The sequence below is a fragment of the Martes martes genome (assembly GCF_963455335.1).
Source record: "Martes martes genome assembly, chromosome: 1".
Lineage (NCBI taxonomy): Eukaryota > Metazoa > Chordata > Mammalia > Carnivora > Mustelidae > Martes > Martes martes.
Genome location: NC_137888.1, coordinates 200,790,747 through 200,813,531, shown reverse-complemented (window position 1 = coordinate 200,813,531; position 22,785 = coordinate 200,790,747). Strand labels below are relative to the sequence as shown.

The 22,785-nt window shown below is 47.5% G+C and overlaps 1 protein-coding gene across 1 annotated transcript; it reads left to right on the top strand.

Moving 5' to 3' along the window:
• Positions 1-9,033: 9,033 nt before the first annotated feature.
• FAM240A (family with sequence similarity 240 member A) lies at positions 9,034-13,694 on the top strand (the record flags this gene model as incomplete). Its single annotated transcript, XM_080814988.1, has 2 exons — positions 9,034-9,185; positions 13,562-13,694. Exons 1-2 carry the CDS (start codon positions 9,043-9,045, stop codon positions 13,692-13,694), a joined length of 276 nt encoding a protein of 91 aa, XP_080671114.1. The 5' UTR covers positions 9,034-9,042.
• Positions 13,695-22,785: the final 9,091 nt, after the last annotated feature.

The window sequence follows — 22,785 nt, the reverse complement described above, 5'->3', positions numbered from 1 at the left end:
CTTATGCGGAGCCTCTGTGGTTGTCCTCGCTTTCTTTCACTAACCCCAGGCAACTATAGTTTTGTCTTTCCAAGAATGTCCTATAAATGGAATCATAGAGAATATATAGTCTGTTGAGATTGGCTCTTTTCCACTCAGCACGATGCCTTTGAGATTCATCCAAGTTACTGAATGTATCGATAGCTTGTTCCTTTTTATTGCCCCACAGAATTCCATTGTGTGGATGTCTGCCATTTCTTACCCATTCATTCCCTGAAGGGCTATTAGGCTGTTTCCGCTTTTGCACAGTTACAGATAGAACTGGGTGCAGGTGCGCAGGTTTCTGCTGGAACACGAGTTGCCTTTCTCCAGGCAAAATACCTGGGAGGGGGATTGCTATGTATGTTTAACTTCGTAAGAAAGTGCCAAACTGGTTTCTGGGTTAATACCTGTGTTCCGCACCTCCAGCAGCAGAGTGTGAGCCTTCCAGTTGCCCCACACCCAGCCTCTCCAGCACTTGATAAGGCCAGTGATTTTTTTTTTTAAAGATTTTTGTTTATTTATTTGACAGACAGAGATCACAAGTAGGCAGAGAGGCAGGCAGAGAGAGGAGAGGAGGAAGTAGGTTCCTTGCTGAGCAGAGAGCCCGATGTGGGGCTCGATCCCAAGACCCCGGGATCATGACCTGAGCCAAAGGCAGAGGCTTTACCCACTGAGCCACCCATGTGCCCCAAGGCCGGTGATTTTTATCTGGGCCATTCTTAGAGGGGTGTGGTGGTATCACTATCTGGTTTGAATTTGCATTTCCCTAGTGGTTAATGATGTTCAACCTCTTTCAATGTCTTTAGCAGGTATTTGCGCATCCTCTTTGATGAAGTGTCTATTAAAGCGCATTGCCCATCTTTCAATTGGTTGTTTGCTTTCATGTTGAGTTTCTGGAGTTCTTTACATTTTTCTGGATACAAACCCTTTGTCATCTCTGTGGTTTGTAAAAATGGTTTTTTTTTTCAGTTCATATCTTCTGTTTCATTCCCTTCACAGCGTCTTTCGCAGAACCATTTATTTTTATTTTTTTATTTTTTACTTTGATGAAACCCAATTTGTCCATTTTTCTTCTATGGATTGTGCTTTTGATGTCATAACTGAAAACTGCCTGCTCCCAAGCCACAAAAAAGTTCTGTTTTCTGCTAAAAGTTTTACCATTTTAGATTTTTGTATTAGATCTGTGATCTATTTCAAGTTAGTAAGTTCTGGGGTTCAGGTAGAGGTGGTTTCTTTGGGTTTTGACATTTTGGCATCCTGTTTTTCCAAGGACTTTTGCCAGCCGCACATGACAGCTTTGTAGTAAGTCTTAAACAATCAGGTAACTGATTCAACTTCCACTTCAACTTCATTCTTAAAAGTCTTCAGGTACTCTAGACCCATTGTGTGTTCACATACGTTTTAGAATCAGTTTGTTTTTAACGATAAAACATTCAGGTTTTAGAGTTGTGACAAATCTACACCTTACTTTTGAGAGAACTTGTGTCCCTGCCATGTTGTCTTCCAATCCATCAACATGGTACATCTCTCCCTTTACTGAGTTTTTCTTTTATTTCATTCCTCAGCATTTTGCAGTTTTTGGCAGACATATTTTGTATGTTGTGTTACATATGTACCTCGGTATTTCACTTGGGGGAGTTATTGTAAACGGTGTTGTGTTTTTAATCTCAGTTTCCAATTGTTCATTGCTAACTTCCACTGATTTTTATGTATTGCTCTCACGTCCTTCACCCTTGCTAGGAATTAGTTCTAGGAATTTTTTTCGTGATGTGCTTCATGCGCAGTAGAAGGGAATCTGTATTCTGCCATCATTGGGTGGAGAGATTTATAAATTACACTTAGATCTAGCTGGCTGGTGATGCTATTCAATTTTTTCTAGATCTGTGACAATTTTCTCTCCGCTAGTTCCCTGTCTGGGTCAGGTCCCTGCATGTGCATCCCAGAGGCCAGCTTAGGCATTAGCAACTTCTAGCGGTCTCATTCCCAAGGTCCGCCCCTTCTGTGATATCTATCCCTGGTATTTCCGGTTCCCTGGACTCCCCTTTGCAGTCCTTTGGCCGGAAACGAGGGCTTTGGTTTCCTGGTCTGCTGAGTGCTTCTGGTGCTGCATTCACATCTGGGGTCAAGTGCCGGGGGTACCTAGAGAAGGAAAGCAGTGGAGGGAGGAAGACCACAGCCCCTCCTTGTGGAGCAAGTTGTGCTGCCCTGGGGATTTTGTGTCTGTGCAGCTGGGCTGCTGCGGCCCTGAGGTCAATTCCATTGCTGAGCCTCCCTAAAGTCCGAACTTCCTAGAGACCGGAGACAGTAGAAAAAGGAAAAGCAGGTGATTTCCCTTGTTCCCTGAACATTATGACTCTCCTTTCTCCCTTGAGTCAGGGGACATGGCGCTCTCTCTGACTGGGTGCCGCTTCTGGGTCCCCTACTGCTTTGGGTCTGAACTGGGGATCCCAGAGTAAAAATGGGAAACTCAGCACACCACACAGTGGTGATGGGAATTCTGGTCTTCTCCAACCCACCTGTGACTGTTTCCTTTTTTGGAGTCCTCAATCAGCTGCCTTGTGCCTGGGTCCAGTCTTTGGAGCTGCCTTCTTTAGAGAGATGGGGGGTGGAGTGTGCCATATGCTTCTTCCATTTATCTGGAACCGGAACCCTCTGTTCTATTTCAAGCCATGATCTCCATGAAGCTTTTTGGAATGTTGTGAAAAATCATCACAAAATGGCCGCTCTTACGAGGTGTTGGATGTGCAAGACTGGTGGCAGTGGGGTCGGCTAGTGTATAATGAGCCACTCCAGCTGAGAGTCACAGGAATGATCAGTCTAAGCCAAAATTCCTTAAAACAAACAAACAAACAAAAAACCCCTCACACTCCTCAACTTGGGTTTAATCCTCTGAGTAACCTAAGAGCTGGAAAATTAGATGGTTTCCATGACATCAGGGCTCACAGGGGACGAGTGTGCCTCTGGTTTGTGGACTCAATAATGTTAGTTGGCCCTTCGTGCAGCACAGAAACCTCACAGATGGTCAAACTTCAACCCTGTCTGTTTAAGTGACCTGCTGTGAATGTGGTCTGTGCTGCCATGCTCTGTAAGCACTGATAGCTTTTGTGAAGTTGAGTTCCTCGTTGTCACGGAGGTTATGGCTTTTCCTACTTGGTGGCCATGGGCTGGAAGCTGTGCTATTGATTCTCTCGGTGGGAGGACACTAGTGGCTGGTGTTCTTGGTCAGAGAGATGGAGAGAACAGAGCCATTTGTTTATCAAGGACAATCTCCTTGTTTCCAAAGGGCTTTCCAACTATTGACATCTTCTTCGTCACGATTCTGCAAAATAAAGTAATTGTCTTCATTTTAGAAGCCAGGGACCCAAAACACCAGTGTTCACAGAAACAACTGTTACCTGTGGAGGAATGGGCTAACCCCACACCGAGGGGCTGGCAGAGCCTCCTGAGGGCTTAGAACGAGGGAACTTGGATGACTCTCTCTCTAGCCCAAAGACAGAAGACAATCAATTCTTCTCTGCTTTTATGGAGATATCACTTACATGAATAAAATTCACCAGATTTCCATGTACAGTTTAATTCGTTTTGGCAAACTGTCTCTCGAAACAGGATATAAAACATTTCCATGACCCTAGAAAGTCCCTGCACCCCTTTGCAGTCAGTCCCCTCCCCTGGCCCCACCCCAGGTCACCCCCTCTGCTTCTGCAGGCCTCAAATCAGAGGCCCCTGCAGTGTCTCTGCTTCCTTACCCCTGGGGGCACCCACCCACTCATTCTGCAGGTCCCTTCCCCTGAGACAGGTCAGGTGACTCCTCCTGTGCCCCACCCCCCATCCCAGCTCCTGTCACAAGTAGTGCTGTCTGATGAGTCCTCCCAGCTCACTCTCTGTTACACCTGAAGTCACCTGATAGGTAGTCTGTATTAGCCTGGTATCAGCCCTTGGGGATTGGGGGCTTAGAAGTCCCATATATCTTTTTTTAAATTTTATGTATTTTAGGGGCGTCTGGATGTCTCAGATGGTTAAGTGCCCGCCTTCAGCTCAGGTCATGGTCTCAGCATCCTAGCATCAAGTCCTGCATCGGTCTCCCTGCTCAGTGAGGAGTCTGGGTCTCCCTCTCCCTCTGCCTCTCCCCCTGCTCATGCTGTCTCTCACACTCTCTGTCTCTCTTTCTGTCAAATAAATAAATAAAATCTTTAAATATTTTATTTATTTTAGAGAGAGAGAATGTGAGGGGAGGGGCAGAAGGAGAGAGAGAATCTCAGGCAGACTCCTCACTGAGCACAGAGCTTTTTGTGGGGCTCCATTTCACAACCCTGATATGATGACCTGGGCCAAAACCAAGAGTTGGCCGCTTAACCTACTGAACCATCCAGGCGCTCCTAGGAATCCCAGATATCTTTAACACTCCCTCTTTCCTCTTGTACTTCTGTGTTTTCCTAAAAGTTGTCATTAATTTTGTTTCCTTGATGCTACCTCACTGGGGACCGGTAGCAGCTGCTACCGGTTCTGGTCATATTGGGGACGATGACTGGAAGAGGTTGGTAAGAAGATGAGGTAATTTGTTGAACAGTAAAATGCACTTTTTCTTAGAGTAGATCTTGCTTGTTTTTACCATGGTGCCACCTGCATTTTCCAGCAAAACAGCTGGTTAGGTTGTAAACAAACACGGGGGAGATGGGAGTGGAGACAGGCTCCAGTCTTCACCCCACTGGGAACTCTGCACCTCCTTGGGAAAACACACATCTTCCTTCTTACACATGTGGACACCTCCCAATGAATGGGCGTGGTGAGGCTCATCTCAGAGGTGTCAGAGGCCAACGAACAGAAGAAAGTCACCACTCAGGGGCGCCTGGGTGGCTCAGTCTGTTGAGCGTCCCATTCTCAGTCTCAGCTCAGGTCCTGATCTCATGGGTCATGGGATCAAGAGCCAAGCCAGGCTCCGGGCTCAGTGCAACATCTGCTTGAGATTTTCTCTCCCCCTCCCTCTGCCCCTCCCACTTGTGCGCGCTCTCTCTCTCTCTCTCTCTCTGAAATAAAGAAATCTTAAAAAAAAAAAAAAAAAAAGAATGACACCAATCAGAAGCTTTTATCAAAAAGAAGAAGAAGAAGAAGAAGAAGAAGCTTTTATCAATTCTCCACTGAGTATGATGCTGTATAGGACATTGTCCAATCCCCAAACCTGAAAATCTTCGGCCTTGTCATCTAAGTGTTCCTAAATAGTGCCCAGCAGACCAGAGACAAAGCTTAATGAACCTCAGCCACAGACTCAAGAAGCCAAACATTCAATATTATGTACAAATAAGGAAAAGTGACACTTAATTTAGGGTTGGCAATTATAGTCTATTAGCTGTGGCTAGTGATGTCCCTGTGCCAGACCACAGTCTGAGAAAATCGGAGGGGCCAGGACTGGGTTCACCAGCATCCAGCAACAGAGCGTGATGCTTGACACACGTTTGCATTAGGCATTTTCATGAACGTGATCTAATTTAATCTTCATGACAATCCCATTCACAGATGACAAAACTGAGGTGCAGAACACACTAAAGAGAATCCCAGAGATCTGGGTGGCCCCGGCAGGGTGCCCAAGCTCCTCTCTCTTACCCTCCTGCTTGTCGTGACGTGACTCTGGGTCCCCAGAGTGAGCCAGGAGCTCGCCACCTTAAGCCGGCTGGCAGGCGTGTCTGCATAGCTGCTACAGGCAAGATGAGATTTCATGAAATATCCGATTCCAGGAGCTGCCAGGACAGGATGACAGAAGAGCAGCAAACCAGGCACAGGGTGTGGCTTGGCTTGGGGAAGGGAGAGGCCCAAACAGACCCTGAGTCTCTCTGTAGCAAAGAGAGAGAGACAGAGAGAGAGAGCTGGAGAGGGCAGGGCACTCTGAGGAGGGCTGGGAAGCCCAGTGGGCGTTTGCAGCCGGTTTGGGAGGCCAGCCCTGCCCGGGGCACAGGGTGGGTCCGCATCTGTAAGAGGGGTGTAGAGTACATTACATTCATGGCTGCAAATGGGCCCAATTTTCCCCAAACTCTTCTTTCCTCTGGCCAGCAGGGCCCAAGAGAAGGTGTTCTGATGCTCACCGGTGGAGGGGGAATGGGCTCCCTGCTGGGCACAGGTGTCTCACTCCCCTGTGATGTGTGCCTGGCCCTGGGCGCTGGGTCTGTATTCTGCTCTTAGTGACTCTCCTGGCCTGGGGCCCCAGAAGCTCAGCCCAAAAGGGGCCTGAAGCAAATGGAGTGTGAGTGGTTTCCACAGCTTGTTGCCCACATTCCACCAACCAGCCTTGATGCGCTCATGCTCTTGGTGGGAGGTCTCCCTTGTTTTCAACAGTTCTCTTCACCTGCCTCCTACATCCGTAGCTCTGGCACCCCCCAGACCCAAACACAGCTAGGGAGGGTATCCAGGGGAGCGGTTGTGAAGTGCCCAACATTGTACACAGTCCACGTTCAGGCTTAGGGTTCTATTTTCCTAAATAAATGAAAAAAACCTTCAGAGTAAAATGAGCCCTCCAAATTGGGGGGGGACACAAAAAAATCTAAAGAGCATTTACCCCCCACCCCAAAGTGACTCTTTCCTGAATGCCAGAAGCTCCAGGTAAACTCAAAACAATCAGGATCAGAGAATTCTTTCCTTTGCCCTCCCCCACCCCTCCACCTCCCAACCCCCAGAGGAACAGCCCAACAGCATCCTGCCAGGTCCTCCAGGCCCAGTGGGCTGGCAAGGTGACAGGGGACAGCCCCTCCCACTTTCCCTACACAATTTTCCCTCAATGTCTGCAGCATTGCAAAGGATACCCCACCACTCCCAGGCCAGCCCTTCCGGAGAGAGATAATAAATCCCCCCAGCAGAAGGGGGGATTTATTCAATTCAACAGATAATTATTGAACACCGTGACATGCCCAAGACATTGAAATAAAACAGGAAAAAATCCTCATTTCCGAAAAATTCTGCTCTGCGCTGGGGGGCTGGCTGCCGTCAATGAGCTCTCTCCAATTTTGCCAGGAACATATGAGATCACTGAGCCCTTCCAGGAGGTAAGAAAATCACTCACCACCTTCGTGGGGAACAGTTGGGGGCAGGGGATGGAGCCTGGGCTCTGAGTGTGACAGCTGCCCCACTTACCGTCTGAATGACTTGAAAAAGTCAAACTACTACCTCCAAGCCTCAGTTTTCTTACCTGCAGAATGGGAAAACAGCGCCTACTTTGCAAAGATGGCTGTGACATCTCTATGCCTCTATGCCCAGCCCTCATCACCTCATCTCTATGCCTCTATGCCCAGCCCTCACCACCTCAGCTACCTTGGAACCAACACTGGACACAGTTGTGACTACCGCACAATCCAAGGACACAATCCAAGATGGCAGTTCTCACCTTGGCTACACGGGGAACTTTCAAAAACCCGGATGCCCAGGCCACATGGCAGGCTGCTATGAAGCCCGGGTGTCAGGTTTTCACAAAGCTCCCTGAGAGATTCCAGTGGGCAGCCAAGGTCAACAGCCACTGATCCAGCAGGAAAGAGAAGTGGAATTATTTCAACTCTACAGAAAGTTGGGCGAGGTTATTATTACTCACTGTTAATTATAATATTATGCCCTGTACAATTTGAGGTTTACAAATGACACGTTATATTTATTCAGAAATTTATACATTGCTAAATAGTTTTACATTTATGATCAAATTTCATCTTCAGAGAAATTTTTCTAAAGATTTTATTTATTTATTTGAGAGTGAGTGAGAGAGAGCACCAGCCCAGGGAATAGGCAGAGGGAGAGGGAGAAGCAGCCTCCGCTGAGCAGGGAGCCCGATGCGGGGCTCGATCCCAGGACCCCAGGATCAAGACCTGAGCCCAAGGCAGGCGCCTAACTGACTGAGCTGCCCATGCATCCCTTCAGAGAAATGTTAAAGCTGAGAAACTGAGGCCTGGAGAATTTATCGACAAGCAGAAGGTGTCAAGTGAATGGACAAACAAGTCCAGAGTCAACATCTGGCTTGAAGCCCTCTCCATCCACCCTGTCCCAGCATCCCCATTGATCTCTATGGTGAGCTATGGTCTAGACCCGTAGGCTGAGTGCCAGACTCTGGGTCCAAATGTCCCTTCAGTATCCCCCCCACACACACACACAATGTTAGCACCCAGGCAGTTCAAACTGCCCAGCACTGCTCAAGACCCCTCCCCTGTTTCCCATCTGTGCACAGGCATTCAAGTCTCAGGCACCCCCTCACCTGCATTTGGTGGGTGGACTTGGCCACACCCAAGATGCCTCCTGAACCCGTCCACTTTCCATTAACCTGGCCTCCACCGCCTGGTCATGGCTTCTCCCTGGACATTTCCAATAGCCCGCTGCTCCTCCCCCTTCCCTCTTCGCCCTTCCAGTCCCTGCTTCTGGCCTGTCTGCTGGCCCCATTGAGGTCTGGGAGTTGGGCAGGGTTTCTTCGTGTAGAATAGCGAGCATTCTGGAGTGTCTAACAGGTAGACCCCCATACAAAAGCGCGTGCACGCACGCGCACACCCCAAATCTGCCTGCTCCCGGGGCGTCAGACACGGGGACCACTTTGTGTAACAAACCCCTTCTGCGAAGGGCTCAAGAAAACATTCATAAGTGTGTGGCCTGCCTTCTGCATCGCGGGACCACAGGCAGGTCTTGTAACTCTTCTCATGTCTCACCACTAACATGAGGACAGGAACGCCCACTCACGGGAATACTGAGATAACGAAATGGACCGTGCACCCTATGCCTGACGCGCATCGCCTGCTGGTAGGGCGCTGAGAAGGCCCATGCTTCTTAAATGGGAGAAAGGGAGGAGGAAGGAAGGTCAGAGGTATTTCCCGGGAGCGTGGGCATTCGCATCACTGTATCTTGGCAACAGGCGGTGAGACCATGACGTCATCCCCCAGGTGAGGCTCGGCGGCTGGCCAGGGTACCCTTCCAATACGTGGCTAGGGCTGGGTCCACAGACTCTCTGCCCTCCAGAGTCTGCGGGAGCGTGTTCCACGGGGGTTCCACTGACATCTCCTTTTCCAGGGAATGAACAATCAGTACGTCCGCCGGGAGGTCTTCTGCGGGAACACCTGTCACGAGCTCAAGCGTTTCTGGGAGCGGGAGATTGGCAAGCAGACCTACTACCGGGAATACGAGGAGTATCGCCTGGGAAGAAGTGCCCTGAGAAAGTATGTGGCTCCTTTGTTTACTTTTTTTTTCAAATTAGTTTTTAAAAATAGACTTTATTTAGGGGGCGTCTGGATGGCTCAGTCCATTAAGCATAGGCCTCTTGATGTCAGCTCAGGTCATGATCTCAGGGTCGTGGGATGGAGCCCCTGTGGGAGTCTGCTTAAGATTCTCCCTCTCCCTCTGCCCCTACCCCCCATTCAAGCACGTGGGTGCTCTCTAAAATAAATAAATAAATAAATAAAATCTTTTTTTTTTTTTAAGATTTTATTTATTTATTTGTCAGAGAGAGTGAGCACAGGCAGACAGAGAGGCAGGCAGAGGCAGAGGGAGAAGCAGGCTCCCTGCTGAGCAAGGAGCGCGATGTGGGACTCGATCCCAGGACGCCGGGATCATGACCTGAGCCGAAGGCAGCCGCTCAACCATCTGAGCCACCCAGGCGTCCCAAATAAAATCTTTTAAAAAATAAAAATAGACTTTACTTTTTAGGGCAGTTTTAGGTACACAGCAAAATTAAGCAGAAAGTAGAATTCGCGTAGATCCCACCCCCCATGCACAACCTCCCCACCATCAATGTCCCCACCACAAACGCATCACCACCTTTGTTTATTTTCTTTTTTTAGAACAAAACAGATTTCCCTGGAAGAATGCCAGACTGGCGTCTTAGAGGTCATAATTATTTCCATTTTCCTTGCATATGTTCCTGCCACCACCTCTAGTTGTGCGCAGTAATTTTAACCATTCTTGCACATTAACAAATGGACAGTTTGATGCATATCTTTGTAAATGGAAAGATCTCTCCTCTCTGTCCCCGTTTCTAGGGCAAGAGGGTTGCACTAAATTTGGGGAACAGGTTAGCAGATGTGTCCATGAAAAGCAGCCAAGCAGAGAGTGATCCATGCTTAGTGCTCATTTGGGTGAAGACACAGGAGGCCCCACAGGGTTCTCTGAGGGAGGCCCATGGGTGGTCACCCCTCTGCTGCCCATCCCTGCGCCGGCTGCGCGCCAGTCTGCCCCATGTAGAGCAGTAACAAACTTGGCAAACCAGGGTTGCCCACTTCAGGGAGCCAGTGAGGGACCCGCCCTTCTGGGTCCTCTGTGCCTTCATGGAACGGCTCAGCTGCTGTCTGTTTGCAAAGTGCACAGCCAGAGGTGGTGGGACAGCTGTGTGCTGGCCCGACAGTGGGGCCATGACTCCACCTGAGCATGCTTGCTGGGGTGATGATACGCACCAGTTCGCACCACTGAAACTCACAGTTACCTTCCAAGCTCCCTCCTGAGCCCTAGATAGGAACTGGCCTCTTCCACACGTGGAGACCTGCGTGGCCATATTCCTGGCCCCAGGCGAGGAGGAGAAGCAGGCTGTCCTAGCTGCCGGAGGGTCGTGTTAGGGAGTATCCTCCAGGGATTCTCTAAGAAACTGAGGTGGATGGACAGTTAGTCATTTCTGTGGTCCCTGCTATCTCCCTTCCCCAGGCCAGGCCACTCAGCATGCTGCCCACGCTGCGCATAGCTCTGCGCCCCTGGTGTGCCTTGTGCCCCCCCGCCCCCCGGGAACAAGCAGAAGGTCTCAGGTGCAGTAGAGCTGTTTGAAGAAGATGCAGAAAGTGAGGTGCATGCCGAGGGGTGAGCAAATCAGCTCCGAAACAAACTGCAGTTCGTTAAAAATATGAAAATATATGTGCACAGTGTTCCGTCCATGTACTTAACACCAGACTGCAGGAAATAAGCTTTCTGCTGGTGGGATGGCGAGAGTTGAGTTTATCCTCCTCCCTCCTTCCCATTTGAACCATGCACCCCCCTCCGGAGAGTCTCTGCTTTCACCCACTAATCCGTCTTGTCCCTGTACAAAATGGAAAAGTCTGTCCCAGTTCATTGGTTGGTTGCCAGGCAGGGACAGGAAAAAACACCTAAGGTCAGTTCCCCTGCATCCTGAGCTCAGCCACTTAGTCCAGGATTGAAGGCAGCAGAGGCAGGACGCCAGGGGAGAGCGGATGACAGATCTCCCTGTGCCTTGGTTTCTCCCTGTTACTTTCACCACAGACACTAAGAGGAAAGGGCTATTGGAGAGTCCTTGCCCTCCATCAGACGGGAGCAGGCGTTCTATAGTGTTGTTCGTGGGTTCCATGGCCTGACTGATGTCTTACCTGTTCTCTCGACAGCTGGAAGATGGTTATTGAAATCTTCAGCCTTAATTGCAGATTTGTCTGTTTCTCCTTACAGCTCTGTCTCATTTCACTCCGTGTATTTTGGAGCTCTGTTTTATTACAAACACTTAGGATTGTTATATCCTCTTGAAAAATTGACCCCCTTATTGCGAAACAACCCTCTTTCTCTCTGGTAATGTTCTTGCCTTTGAAATCTACCTTGTCTGGCTTGACCACAACTACTTTGATTGAGGTTAAGATGGAATCTATTCCCATCCTTTGCTACAGGATTTCTGTTCCCTTAGTGCTTGCGGTTCTTAGTCATGCCCCCTGGAAGAATGAAGGAGTAGATCAAAGAGTGGTGGGCAGCAAAGCAAAGTTTATTGAGACATAGTATAAAGCTCCCGGAGAGGGAGAGGACCCAGGAGGGTTGCCGTTTGGGCATTCAAATCTCTGGGGTTAAAAAACTCTTTTGAGGAACAATCTTGAGCATCCTGAGTGTGGGTCCCTGTGGACTGGCCGCTAAGCTGTGCCAGTCAGGGCTTTGCTCATGCACCTGTCTACCTATAGGGTCATTGTTCCTGTGTTGCAAGTCTTTGAGGCTGACATCTGGAGATGAACTGCTTCACCTTGCGATAGTGACCAATGTTGTTTTATTTCAGGATGTTTAGCAAGTCACTCCCACAGAGGCTGCTGGACAGGATGCTAGCGTGGTCTTGTCTGAGCTGTCCCAGCTTCTTTTGCTTTCTTGCTGGGGACCCTGGACCCAACTCCTTAAGTGTCCAGTTAACTCCTAACACTTTTAATTTTAACCTATTGCCATCTTCATATCAAAAGTGATTTTCTTGCAGATGACATCTATTTCAACATTGGTTTTTATTCAATTTTATGATCCTGCTTTTTTTTTTTTAAAGAAGTATTTATTTATTTGATTATTTGACAGAGAGAGACACAGCAAGAGAGGGAACACAAGCAGGGGGAGTGGGAGAGGGAGAAGCAGGCTTCCCGCCGAGCTGGGAGCCCAATGTGGGGCTCGATCCCAGGACCCTGGGATCGTGACCTGAGCCAAAGGCAGATGCTTAACGACTGAGCCACCCGGCACTCCTGATGATCCTGCATTTTAATCAAGCGGCTCACATCATTAACGCTAACTGGTGCCATTGGGTTTAAATCTGCCATCTTGTTGTTTGTCTCCTGTTCTCTCATCTGTTCTTCATCCCTTTCTTTTTCTGCCTTCTTTGGGGTTAATTAAATATTTGTTGTGATTTCATGTCATCTCCTCTGTCAACTTTGCCAAAATATCTCCTGGTGTTATTTTAGGGGTTGCTTTAGGGTTTCTGTCACGGTGCGCCTTCTAGTGCCACATGGTCCCCTGTAGGGCGTGAGAGGCTTCTAGTCACACAACCCCCACTGCGCGCCCCCTGGTCTTTGTGCAAAGGAGGGCTCTGCTTCCACATTTGTCATAAACCCCACACAGCATCATTAACAGGTTTGCTCTCAGACACCGATGACCTTTTAGGGAGAGTCAAGTTGTGAGGGAAAATGACTAATATACCCACACAGTCACCTTCTCAGGGACCCTTCCCTCTATCCTTCGGATCCCGATTTCCAACTGGAGTCATTCCCTCTCTGCTTGATGGATTTCCTTTAATTTGTCCTGTAGGAACAGGATGCTGGTGGCGAATTCTTTCCGTTTTGTATGGCTGAGGACATCTTTTTTACCCCCCCCCCTTTTTTTTTGAAAGATAGCTTGGCTGAGTAAACAATTCTAGACGCACAGAGGTTTCCCCCCTGCCCTGTACTTTGTGTGTGTGTGTGTTTTTTTTTCCTTCACTTTTAAGGAATCTCTACACCCAGCATGAGGCTCAAACCCCCAACTCCCGAGATCAAGAGTAAGTTGCGTGTTCTACCCACTGAGCCAGCCAGGCGCCCCTCTCCCTGTACTTGAAAGACATTGCAGTCTCAAAGGAAAAGTTTGAAGGATTAAGACTAAACGAGGCTGGGCAGAAGTGAGAGTTAAAGATATACCTATAAAATATAAAATATGTATATATTTAAATTCCAAGTCCTCTGCATACCTTTTAAAACCAGAATACGCATGCACACATGCACACACACACACACACACACACACACACACACACAGATACACCCTCAGGAGGGGGAAGGCATCCCCAGACCAAGCACCATGGACATGGTTGCTCTGCTTGCTGTTTGGTTTCTATTTTCAGGCTCAGAGAGGAATGGAGGCAGAGACTGGAAGCAAAGCTGAGGTTGCAGAACAATCTAGATGAGACCGAAAAGCGGGCAAACATGGGCCGGGAGCTTCTTGCTTCGCTGACACAAGAGGATTCAAAGCCCTGAGGTGGTTCTACCAGGAAAAGTCAGTGCAAATGCCTGAGTCCCTGAGCTATGCCAGATGGATGTCACACTCCCCCCGACCTGTGACGGATCTACCGGCTCATGGCCCCCACCCCGCCCCAGGCCCCAGGTGGGAATGATCAGCCAAGTCAGCCTGTTCCACATGGGCCCAGGATATTAGCCCAAGTATCCCTAAAGACAAGATTATTTCATACCAGAGCTCCGTGCAGCATTCTTTATTTCCACATAATTAATTACCTCCTAATTTTAAAATCTACATATTTTAAATTCTAAGCACATGCCAGGGGTGACAGTGGCGGGGGGGACGGTTTGGGAGCTGATCTTCATGGTCCCACTTTAAACATTGCCCACCAGTGTCTTTCCACATCTCTCCTAGAAACAGTTTCCCGTGATCCTTTCTCTTATTTTCCTTTTATGAGAAAGGGAAAGCACCCGTCTGCAGAAGTAGCTGTATCGTAAATAGTTGTAAAAATAAGGTTTTGCCAAGAAACTGATCTAATGTTATTGCTCCTTCATGGGTGTTTAATTGGTTCCCTCAAAGCACGGTTGCTGGAACTGTTCGATCAGATCAGGATAATTTTAATAAAGCTTGGTTGCCCAGGAACCACGGATGTGCGCGCTCTGTGTTTCATGGCTTATTTTAAATCCCCACGCGCTTGCACCGGCCAGCTCTCTGTCAGCTCAGCTCACATGTTATCTGGCCATCCCAGCAAAGTGTTTGCCATCTACATTCTAGACTTCGAAATGTCACGGTCACTCCCCAGCCTTCTCCCGGGTCCCCAGTAGAGGACTGCTGCTTCCCAAAGCACGAACTGAAACTGGGTCTTGGCAACAGTTTCCAGCCTAGATAAGGACTCCGAGGACCATGTTGTAAAGTATCTGGAAGCTGTAGGCTGTACACGCACAGACAGCAAAGCAGGGGCGATTCTGGATAGCGGCAAGTGTGGTCATCTCGTGCTCTACGGGCCCCAGTGTGCAGAGCAATGCTTCCATCCACATCCCCAGGGAGACTAGAAGGCTTCATCAAGGCAATGGGAGGCCCCAGAAGACGAGAAGGGTTGGGAGAGCATTTCCCCAGGTCCTGGGGGCACCTGGGTGGCTCAGTGGGTTAAAGCTTCTGCCTTCGGCTCAGGTCATGATCTCAGGGTCCTGGGATCAAGCCCCACATCGGGCTCTCTGCTCAGTGGGGAGCCTGCTTCCCTTCCTCTCTCTCTGCCTGCCTCTCTGCCTACTTGTGATCTCTGTCTGTCAAATAAATAAATAAAATCTTTAAAAAAAAAAAAGCATCTCGTCCTGGACACATCCCATTTATAAAACTGACGAGGATAAACACAGCAAAAGCTTCGGGAGCTCAATGATGGTGTGGAATCCTGCCCAGGTTTGAGGCTGGCCTCCGGGTAGCTCGTGAGCAGCAGACCACAAATGAACAGCCAAAGGCTTTGAAAAGTAATTGACATTTAAAACATAGCCCACAGAAGTGGGCCAGGACATGCGTTCTTAATATAAACAGCTTGACTGTCTGCTAAAATAGATATGTAGAAAGGGGAGAGTCTCATAACCCTGTACTCAAAATGCCCAGGATATAATCCAAAATTACTCATAACAAGAGCCCAGAAAATCTCAAGTCAGATGAGAAAGGATAATCAGCAGATAGCAGTACTGAGACGACGCAGATGTTGGAATTATCTGACAAGGATTTTCAAGCAGTTATATAAATGCTCCAACAAGCAATTACAAGCACTCTTTAAGCAAATGGGAGAAGTAAAAAAAAAAAGAAAAAAAAAATCTCAGCAAAGACATGAAAAAAAAATATATAAAAAGAACCAAATGGAAATTTTATAAATTAAAGATGCAATAACTAAAATCGACAAACAACAAAAATAACATAGGATGAGCTCCACAGTGAGTGGAAAATACAGAGGAAAGGATTAGCAAGCTTGTAGATAGTTAATAAAATTACCTAATTTGGACAACAAGAAGAAAGTAATTTTCTCTTTTTTTTTCTTTTTAAGCAATCTCTAAGCCCAGCATGGGGCTCAAAGTCATGACTCCAAGATCAAGAGTTGCATACTCTACAGACTGAGCCGCCAGATGCCCCAGTAATTTTCTTCTTTCAGAAAGGAACAGAATCTCGGGACGTGTGGGACAATAACAAAAGATCTAAACTTTGTGTCAGTGGGGTCCTGAAAGGAGGGGAGGTCCACTTTCACCACTTCTAGTCAACATAGTGCTGAGTCTAGCTAGAGCAATCAGGAAAGAAAAAGAAACAAAAGTCTTATCCCTATTCACAGATGACATGATCTCACAGACAGAAAACCCAAAAGATCCCACAAACACACACAAAAGAAATGTTAGAACTACTAATAGGACTAATAGTCCCAGGACTCCGGGATTATAATCTCAGCTGAAAGCAGACTCTTAACCGACTGAGCCACCCAGGTGTCCTGCAATCTCACTTCTGCATATACGCCCAAAAGAATCAAAAACAAGATCTTGAAGACATATTTGTATACCCATGTTCCTAGCAGCATTATTCATAAGAGCTAAAAGATGGAGGCAACTCGTGTCCATCAGTGGATGAATGATTAAACAAACTGTGATGCATCCATACAATGAAATATTATCCAGCCTTAAAAAAGGAAGGAATATCAGATGCAAGCTACAACATGAATAAACCTATAGGACATTATGCTGAGTAAGATAAGAAAATCATAAGGGCACTTGGGTGGCACAGTCGGTTGAGCATCCAACTCTTGATCTCAACTCAGGTCTTGATCTCAGAGCGGTGAGTTTGGGCCCCACGTTGGGTTCCATGCTGGGCATGGAGCCTGCCTAAAATAATAATAACAAGCCAACCACAAAGGGACAAATTCTGTATGATTTCTCTCAGGCCTACATGGAATGGAGAAGAAGCAGCTTCTGAAGTAAATAGCAGAAAGTGTACTGAGTATAAACTAATGACAGTCTCCATAGATCCAAAGGGACTATGACCAAACGGCAAGCATCCACAGGACCCAGATCCACGGACCTCCCTGATGGGACCCAGTCATGCTCCTACCCTCACTGTCTGCTCAGGACCAAACTCAGAGAAAAAGTTCTTTCTGGCTCTTCCTCTCCAAATCTGCCCCCCAAGCCATGTTTGAACCACCAAGCCTTGACCTGACTTGGGTTCAGGAGAGAGCACGGTGTTGACGCAGCAGACATTTCCCCAGAGGGTGGGGTGGGACCGAGAAAGAATCCTTTCTCTTCCCCGCATCTCAACTAACACCATGAAAACCTGACCACTCTGGCAGTGGGGGGTTTGGACCCTACTCTGACTGGAAAGCAGAGAAGTCTAACCACTTGGAAATGGTAGGGAAGCAGACGCCTGGAGAATAAGCATAGGAAGTGAAAAAAGTGCCTTCCAAGGTTCTGGGCGACGTTCCAGTCTGGTGCTGGTCCCTTCCAGGAGTCTGGCTGCTTTCTGGCCTCAGGATCCATGAGGGACTGCTGTGTTCATAGAATGAATTCCTTTCTTTTAAGCTGCCTGGAGTTGATTTCTCTTACTTCCAAAGTCACAAATCATACAGATTAAAGGGGATTTCAGGGTCTTGATCAGGAAGTGAAGCTGTTCTTTAAGAGCAAGCCCTCCCACATCCCCTGAAACTTTGGCCAGGACCTGAGGCCCCGGGTTTTGGACAATGTTCTAGAACAGCAAGCTATAGCTCCAGGGGAAAGTGTCAGTCTGAGACATCTGGTATGAGGGGTTATTCCCTGGGAGGAAACCACCCAGAGTTCACTCACTCCAGGGACTAAATCCTTCAAACAGATCCTCCCAGTTCTGTCTCCAGAGAAACTGAATAAGCTGGACTTTCTAGAGCAATCCCTACTGCAAATGGGCTACCAATATCTGATCCTGTGTCAAAATGTTTGGTGAAGAAATAAGGTCACCATAAATATATTCCAAGAGGGTTCCAAGGGTTTTTCAAAGACATCGCTCTCAAACTCGCTTCTCTTAGCTGGTCCACAGGACTGTGCCCTCACTGGAGGAAGGCCCTGGTGGTCAGGAGAAGGTTCTGGGTAGCAGGCATTTCACAAGGACTAGGGAGTTGGTGCTGTTTGTTTGGAAGCTACAAAGCACCTACTGGATTGTGCTGACTTTTCGTACAATATAAATACACAGGAAGAGAACTTACTGTGTGTGTTTGTAGCTGATTGGCCTCAGTCAAGTTGTATTAGGTCTCAGATTTAGCTGCATCATCTTCAAACACAGTTCCTTATAAGCAAAGTATGGTACCTGACCCTTGGTAGGTTAAGGGATGCAAACAGACGGTGACAGTCACGGGTCAACAACTGAATAGATCGCTAGGCTTCTATGAGTGAAAATCTTCAGAGTTACCAAAGGCTATCCAATGAGTTCACTTAAAGCCTGCCTCTACCTTGAGACTTTTAAGAGCAAAGAAATTTTTTTTCTAAGGAGATTTTTCCAGAAAGTTTCTCCATACCCACCCCCAACTTTCACATACCCCCAATCTCATTCTCACTGTACCCAGTGCCCCACCTGCCCAGATACTCACACTAAAACCCAGTCACCCCAACTCCCTCCCTTCCCTTAAAACCTCCCCTCTAGGCCACTTACAAATCCGCTGGGTGCATCTTCAAAATATCGGTTCCACCTCCTGAAGTTTACAAGGTTTAGCATCAGGTCACTACACCCTCGTTTAAGGGTGATGGTAATTTTAAAGCAATAAAATGTTTCTTCTTTAGACTGCTTCATTTTATAAGAGAAGCTCAGAGTCCCCCATCCTCCCTTCCTCTGGACAGTTGTCACCTCGTTTCCATAAGCGATGGCTTACTCAGGAGAGGTGCAAGAGAGCTGGCTTGGTGGGTTGTAGAAGGTCACTCAAGAAACTTGGTGGATGTAGTACTTTTAAAATGGAGTGTAGTGTGTAGAAGGTATTCTATTCCCAAGTCAGGACACTCTTTAGATAGTAAAAATAGTAAGATAGTAAAAATAGACATCTCAGGGCCTGTTTTGATGTCTGTTTAGTCTTCTAAATGGGGGATAGAGACTTGGCAGGAATCTTGGTTGGTTCCATGCTGGTCTCCAGCACAATGCGTCTGATCCACCAGAGACAATAATGAACTCTAGGCTAAGGCTATGATGAGTAGGAAGAAGAGTTTTGGATTTGGAGACCCCACTTCCATGGGGAGGGTTTTACTATGGGTGTGCTGACAGGTGAAACCATTTGTAAACGTCCTGTCTCTGAGTATCAAAAAGAGATGTCTTGGGGCACCTGGGTGGCTCAATGGGTTAAAGCCTCTGCCTTCGGCTCAGGTCATGATCCCAGGGTCCTGGGATCAAGCCCTGCATCGGGCTCTCTGCTCAGCAGGGAGCCTGCTTCCTCCTCTCTCTCTGCCTGCTTGTGATCTCTGTCTGTCAAATAAATAAATAAATAATCTTTAAAAAAGAAAAAGAGATGTCTTTGTTTTTCTTTTCTCTTCTTTACTTTTTAAGATTTATTTGAGAGAGCATGCACGCATAAGTACATGCACTAGTTGGGGAGGGGTGGAGGGAGAGGGGAGAGACTCCTTCAGCAGACTCCCTGCTGAACATGGAGCCGAACATGGGGCTTGATCCCATGACCCTGAGACCAAGACCTGAGCTGAAATCAGGAGTTAACTGACTGATTAAGTTAACTAACTTAACTGACTGAGCCACCCAGACGCCCCAAGATGTCTATCTTTTGAAATACCCAAGCACTGCTAACTTGTTGGGCTCTATCTTATTCCCAGGCTGAATCTGTACCGAAAAGATTTTTATTGCTTGGTATGTTTTGGTTACAAGTGTTTTAGTTATTTTTTAAAATATTTTATTTATTTATTTAATTGACACAGAGAGAGAGAGAGACAGCGAGAGAGGGAACACAAGCAGGGAGAATGGGAGTGGGAGAGGGAGAAGCAGGTTTCCCCCTGAGCAGGGAGCCCAATGCAGGGCTCAATCCCAGGACCCTGGGATCATGACCTGAGCTGAAGACAGATGCCTAACGATTGAGCCACCCAGACACCCCTACAAGTGTTTTAGATGCTTTTTTTGTAATGCACATAAATACAAGCAGTATGAAATTACTCTCATAGGACTGATAAATAAAGTCAAATTTTCATATCCACCTGTGTGAATGTAACTTGTCATTTTTAAAGCTCTACTGGAATTCTCTTCTAGAAAACAACATGTTTCTATGGAACCCGCGTTTGTTCCTGGAAAATAATTGTTGTAACCCATAGGATTCATTTGTTCAAGGTCAAAAAGAGCTTTAGAGGATGACTCAAGCCTTGAAGCCCATTGGCTTCATTCTGCCCCATTGGCATGGTGACCTCTCAGAGATCTGAATAGTCCTAATTGCTGCCCTTTGGAAAACTTGACTCCCTGGAGATGAGCCATCAGGGCCTCCCTCCTCTCTGATGTATGAAAGGATCAACAGGATAAAGCACCCACTGGGCTGGAGGCCAACTTTGGGAGAACTTGAGAACTGAGGTGGGAGAAGACTGTGAAGGATGGTTCTAGCAAAATGGTTTGGCTGTGGGGAAAGGGTAGATAAGTTAGCCCAGGGCCAGGAAGGGCTAGGACCCATCTCCAGGAGTGGGGTTGGTTTCAGAGGCTGAATGTGAAGGCAGAAACTTTGGCTGCCTTGGCATTCAGTATAGCCCCAGGGTCTGGAACAACGCTCACAATCTGTTATGAGACCCAAACTTCTCTTTTGGACGAATGAATGGAGCATTTGCCTATAGCACAAGCATGCTGCTTGAAGACAAAGTCCTCTAAATAACACCCCATTCAAAGCAGGGCGGATGTCACTTGAGGCTTACTTCCTCCCCCTTTTAGCAGACAGCTAGCTCAGCTGGTATTAAGTCCGTCGACATAAAACAGGCCGAGGTCAGTTGCTAAGTTTCAGATGCTTCTCTCTTGTCTACGACCACTTCCTGAACAGGAACTTTTCAGGATTTCATAACTGTCCCAGTGTTTCCCTTTGGCCTATAAAGTGAAGGGCATTATAAGGGTGTGATGCTTCTGGAAACTTCCCACAACCTCTCCACCTGTGGTCTGAAGCTTCTTGGCCCATAGTTAATAATAAACATAACTGTACACTTACACCTTGAGAGGCCTTAGTGATGGGTGGTCCATGCCCCACGGTCACCACGGCGGCCCCATTCAGATCCTACCAGCCCCAGAAGGCTGTATCTCAGGATAGCTCCTGAGTCTACATAGAACTCGAGACAAGAAGAGGGAAGGATATGAAGAAGGCAGAGGACAAAACTAAGGAAAGTAAAACAGAGGAGAAAGATGGTGTCATTTTCTGGAAAGACACTTGCACAGGATTTAGAAGAATTCATTCTTGACCTGATCCATCTGCCTGACATGCTAGCCAGATTCATGTAGTTTGATGAATACAACCACTACGCCAACTATGAGCAGGGCTTCAAGCCACAGGAAGAAGCCAGTCTGCAGTACTGACCAGAGCCAAGTCCACTAGGGTCCTGGATCCAACCAGTGGATCAAATCCCATCAAACCATCTTTCTACCTTAGAAAGCCAAGTGTCTTTCTCCTTAAGTTTCTTTTTTGACAGCTCCTCTTGGCCCAAGGGATGAATCCAGGTTTGGTAGAATGTATCAGTAACTGCAGCCTCCCCCGTAGCATGCAAAGAGAAAGTTAGGGAGACCCCATCATCCAGACCAGCCTGGTTCATGAGCAGAGGCTGCCCTGAGTATCTTCCAGAGCCGAGGTAGGACCACTAATCACTTGAATGAAAATCAGGGACAAATTTCATACCGTATCATCTGTACTCAAGCCCAGATCAAGATCACTGTCTCCCAAAGAAACCAACCTTCCTGACTTATCAAGACCCACTGGGATGAATCCAGCCTGCACAGATCTACGCTTCTCTGTCCCCATGGCTGTGGTTCTTGGGGTCTCTGTGAAGCAACAAGACGTCCCTTTGTCAAGGGCAACAGCCAACTCTCAGCTACATCCTGCTCATCAACCTTTTCCTGGGCTTCCCCTGTTTCTTCTTCTTCATTGCCCCTCCCAACAAAGGCACCTGCATACTTCAACAAATGACGTTTGCATTCGTGTTCGCTGTGGCTACTTTCACTGTTGTGGCTAAAATCATCACTGCGATTCTTGGCTTTCAAGACGACTGTGCTAAGGAAGAGGACAAGGCAGTGTTGTTATTAGGAGCACCTGTCATCCCCATCTGTGCTTTGATCCAAGTCACTGTCTGTGGAATCTGGTTGGGATCTCCTCCTCCTTTCACTGAAATGCACACACACTCTGTGTCTACACACATCATCACTGGATGCAGTGAGGGCTCTGTCACTGACTTCTACTATGTCCAGGGATACCTGGGATCCTTGGCCTTGGGGAGCATCGCTGTGGCTTTCCTGTCCAGAAGACTGTCTGACACGTTCGATGAAGTCAAGTTCAGGCATGCTGGTCTCCTGCAGTGCCTGGGACACCTTCCTCTCTGTCCATCACAGCACCAAGGGGAAGGTCAGCATTACCATGGAAATCCTTTCTATCGTGGCCCCCAGTGCCAAGCTACTAGGCTGCCCCTTTGCCCCCAGGTGCTACATTATTACTCTTCCCAGGCCTGATAAGAACACCCAGCAAGAGAGAAGGAAGGAAACAATTCCTAGAGTCAATAAACACTGCAAAGATTCACCTCCTGTCTTTTAAATAGATGACTAATAGACACATGAAAATAAATCACCTTTTTCCCCCCCTTTTTAAAATAGAGACAGTAGTTCAAAGCTAAATGTATAATTCCTTTCTCAATCCACACAGCTTTTTTTCTATATTGTCTGGCACATCAGGAGCACAGCCACCCCAGTCAATAAATTCCTGAAACTTTCAGGCTATCTTGGATATTCTGCTCACCAACACCAAACCTATTATTTATTTATATACACTGGGACTTCATTTGACCCTCCGCTTCTGAATCAGTTTTGTAGGCTATGCTCTGACAGGTAGTACGGCTGGTCAGGTTGTCCACTGTTTTAACTTTGCCTAAAGAACCTTTAGGCAGCAACAACAGG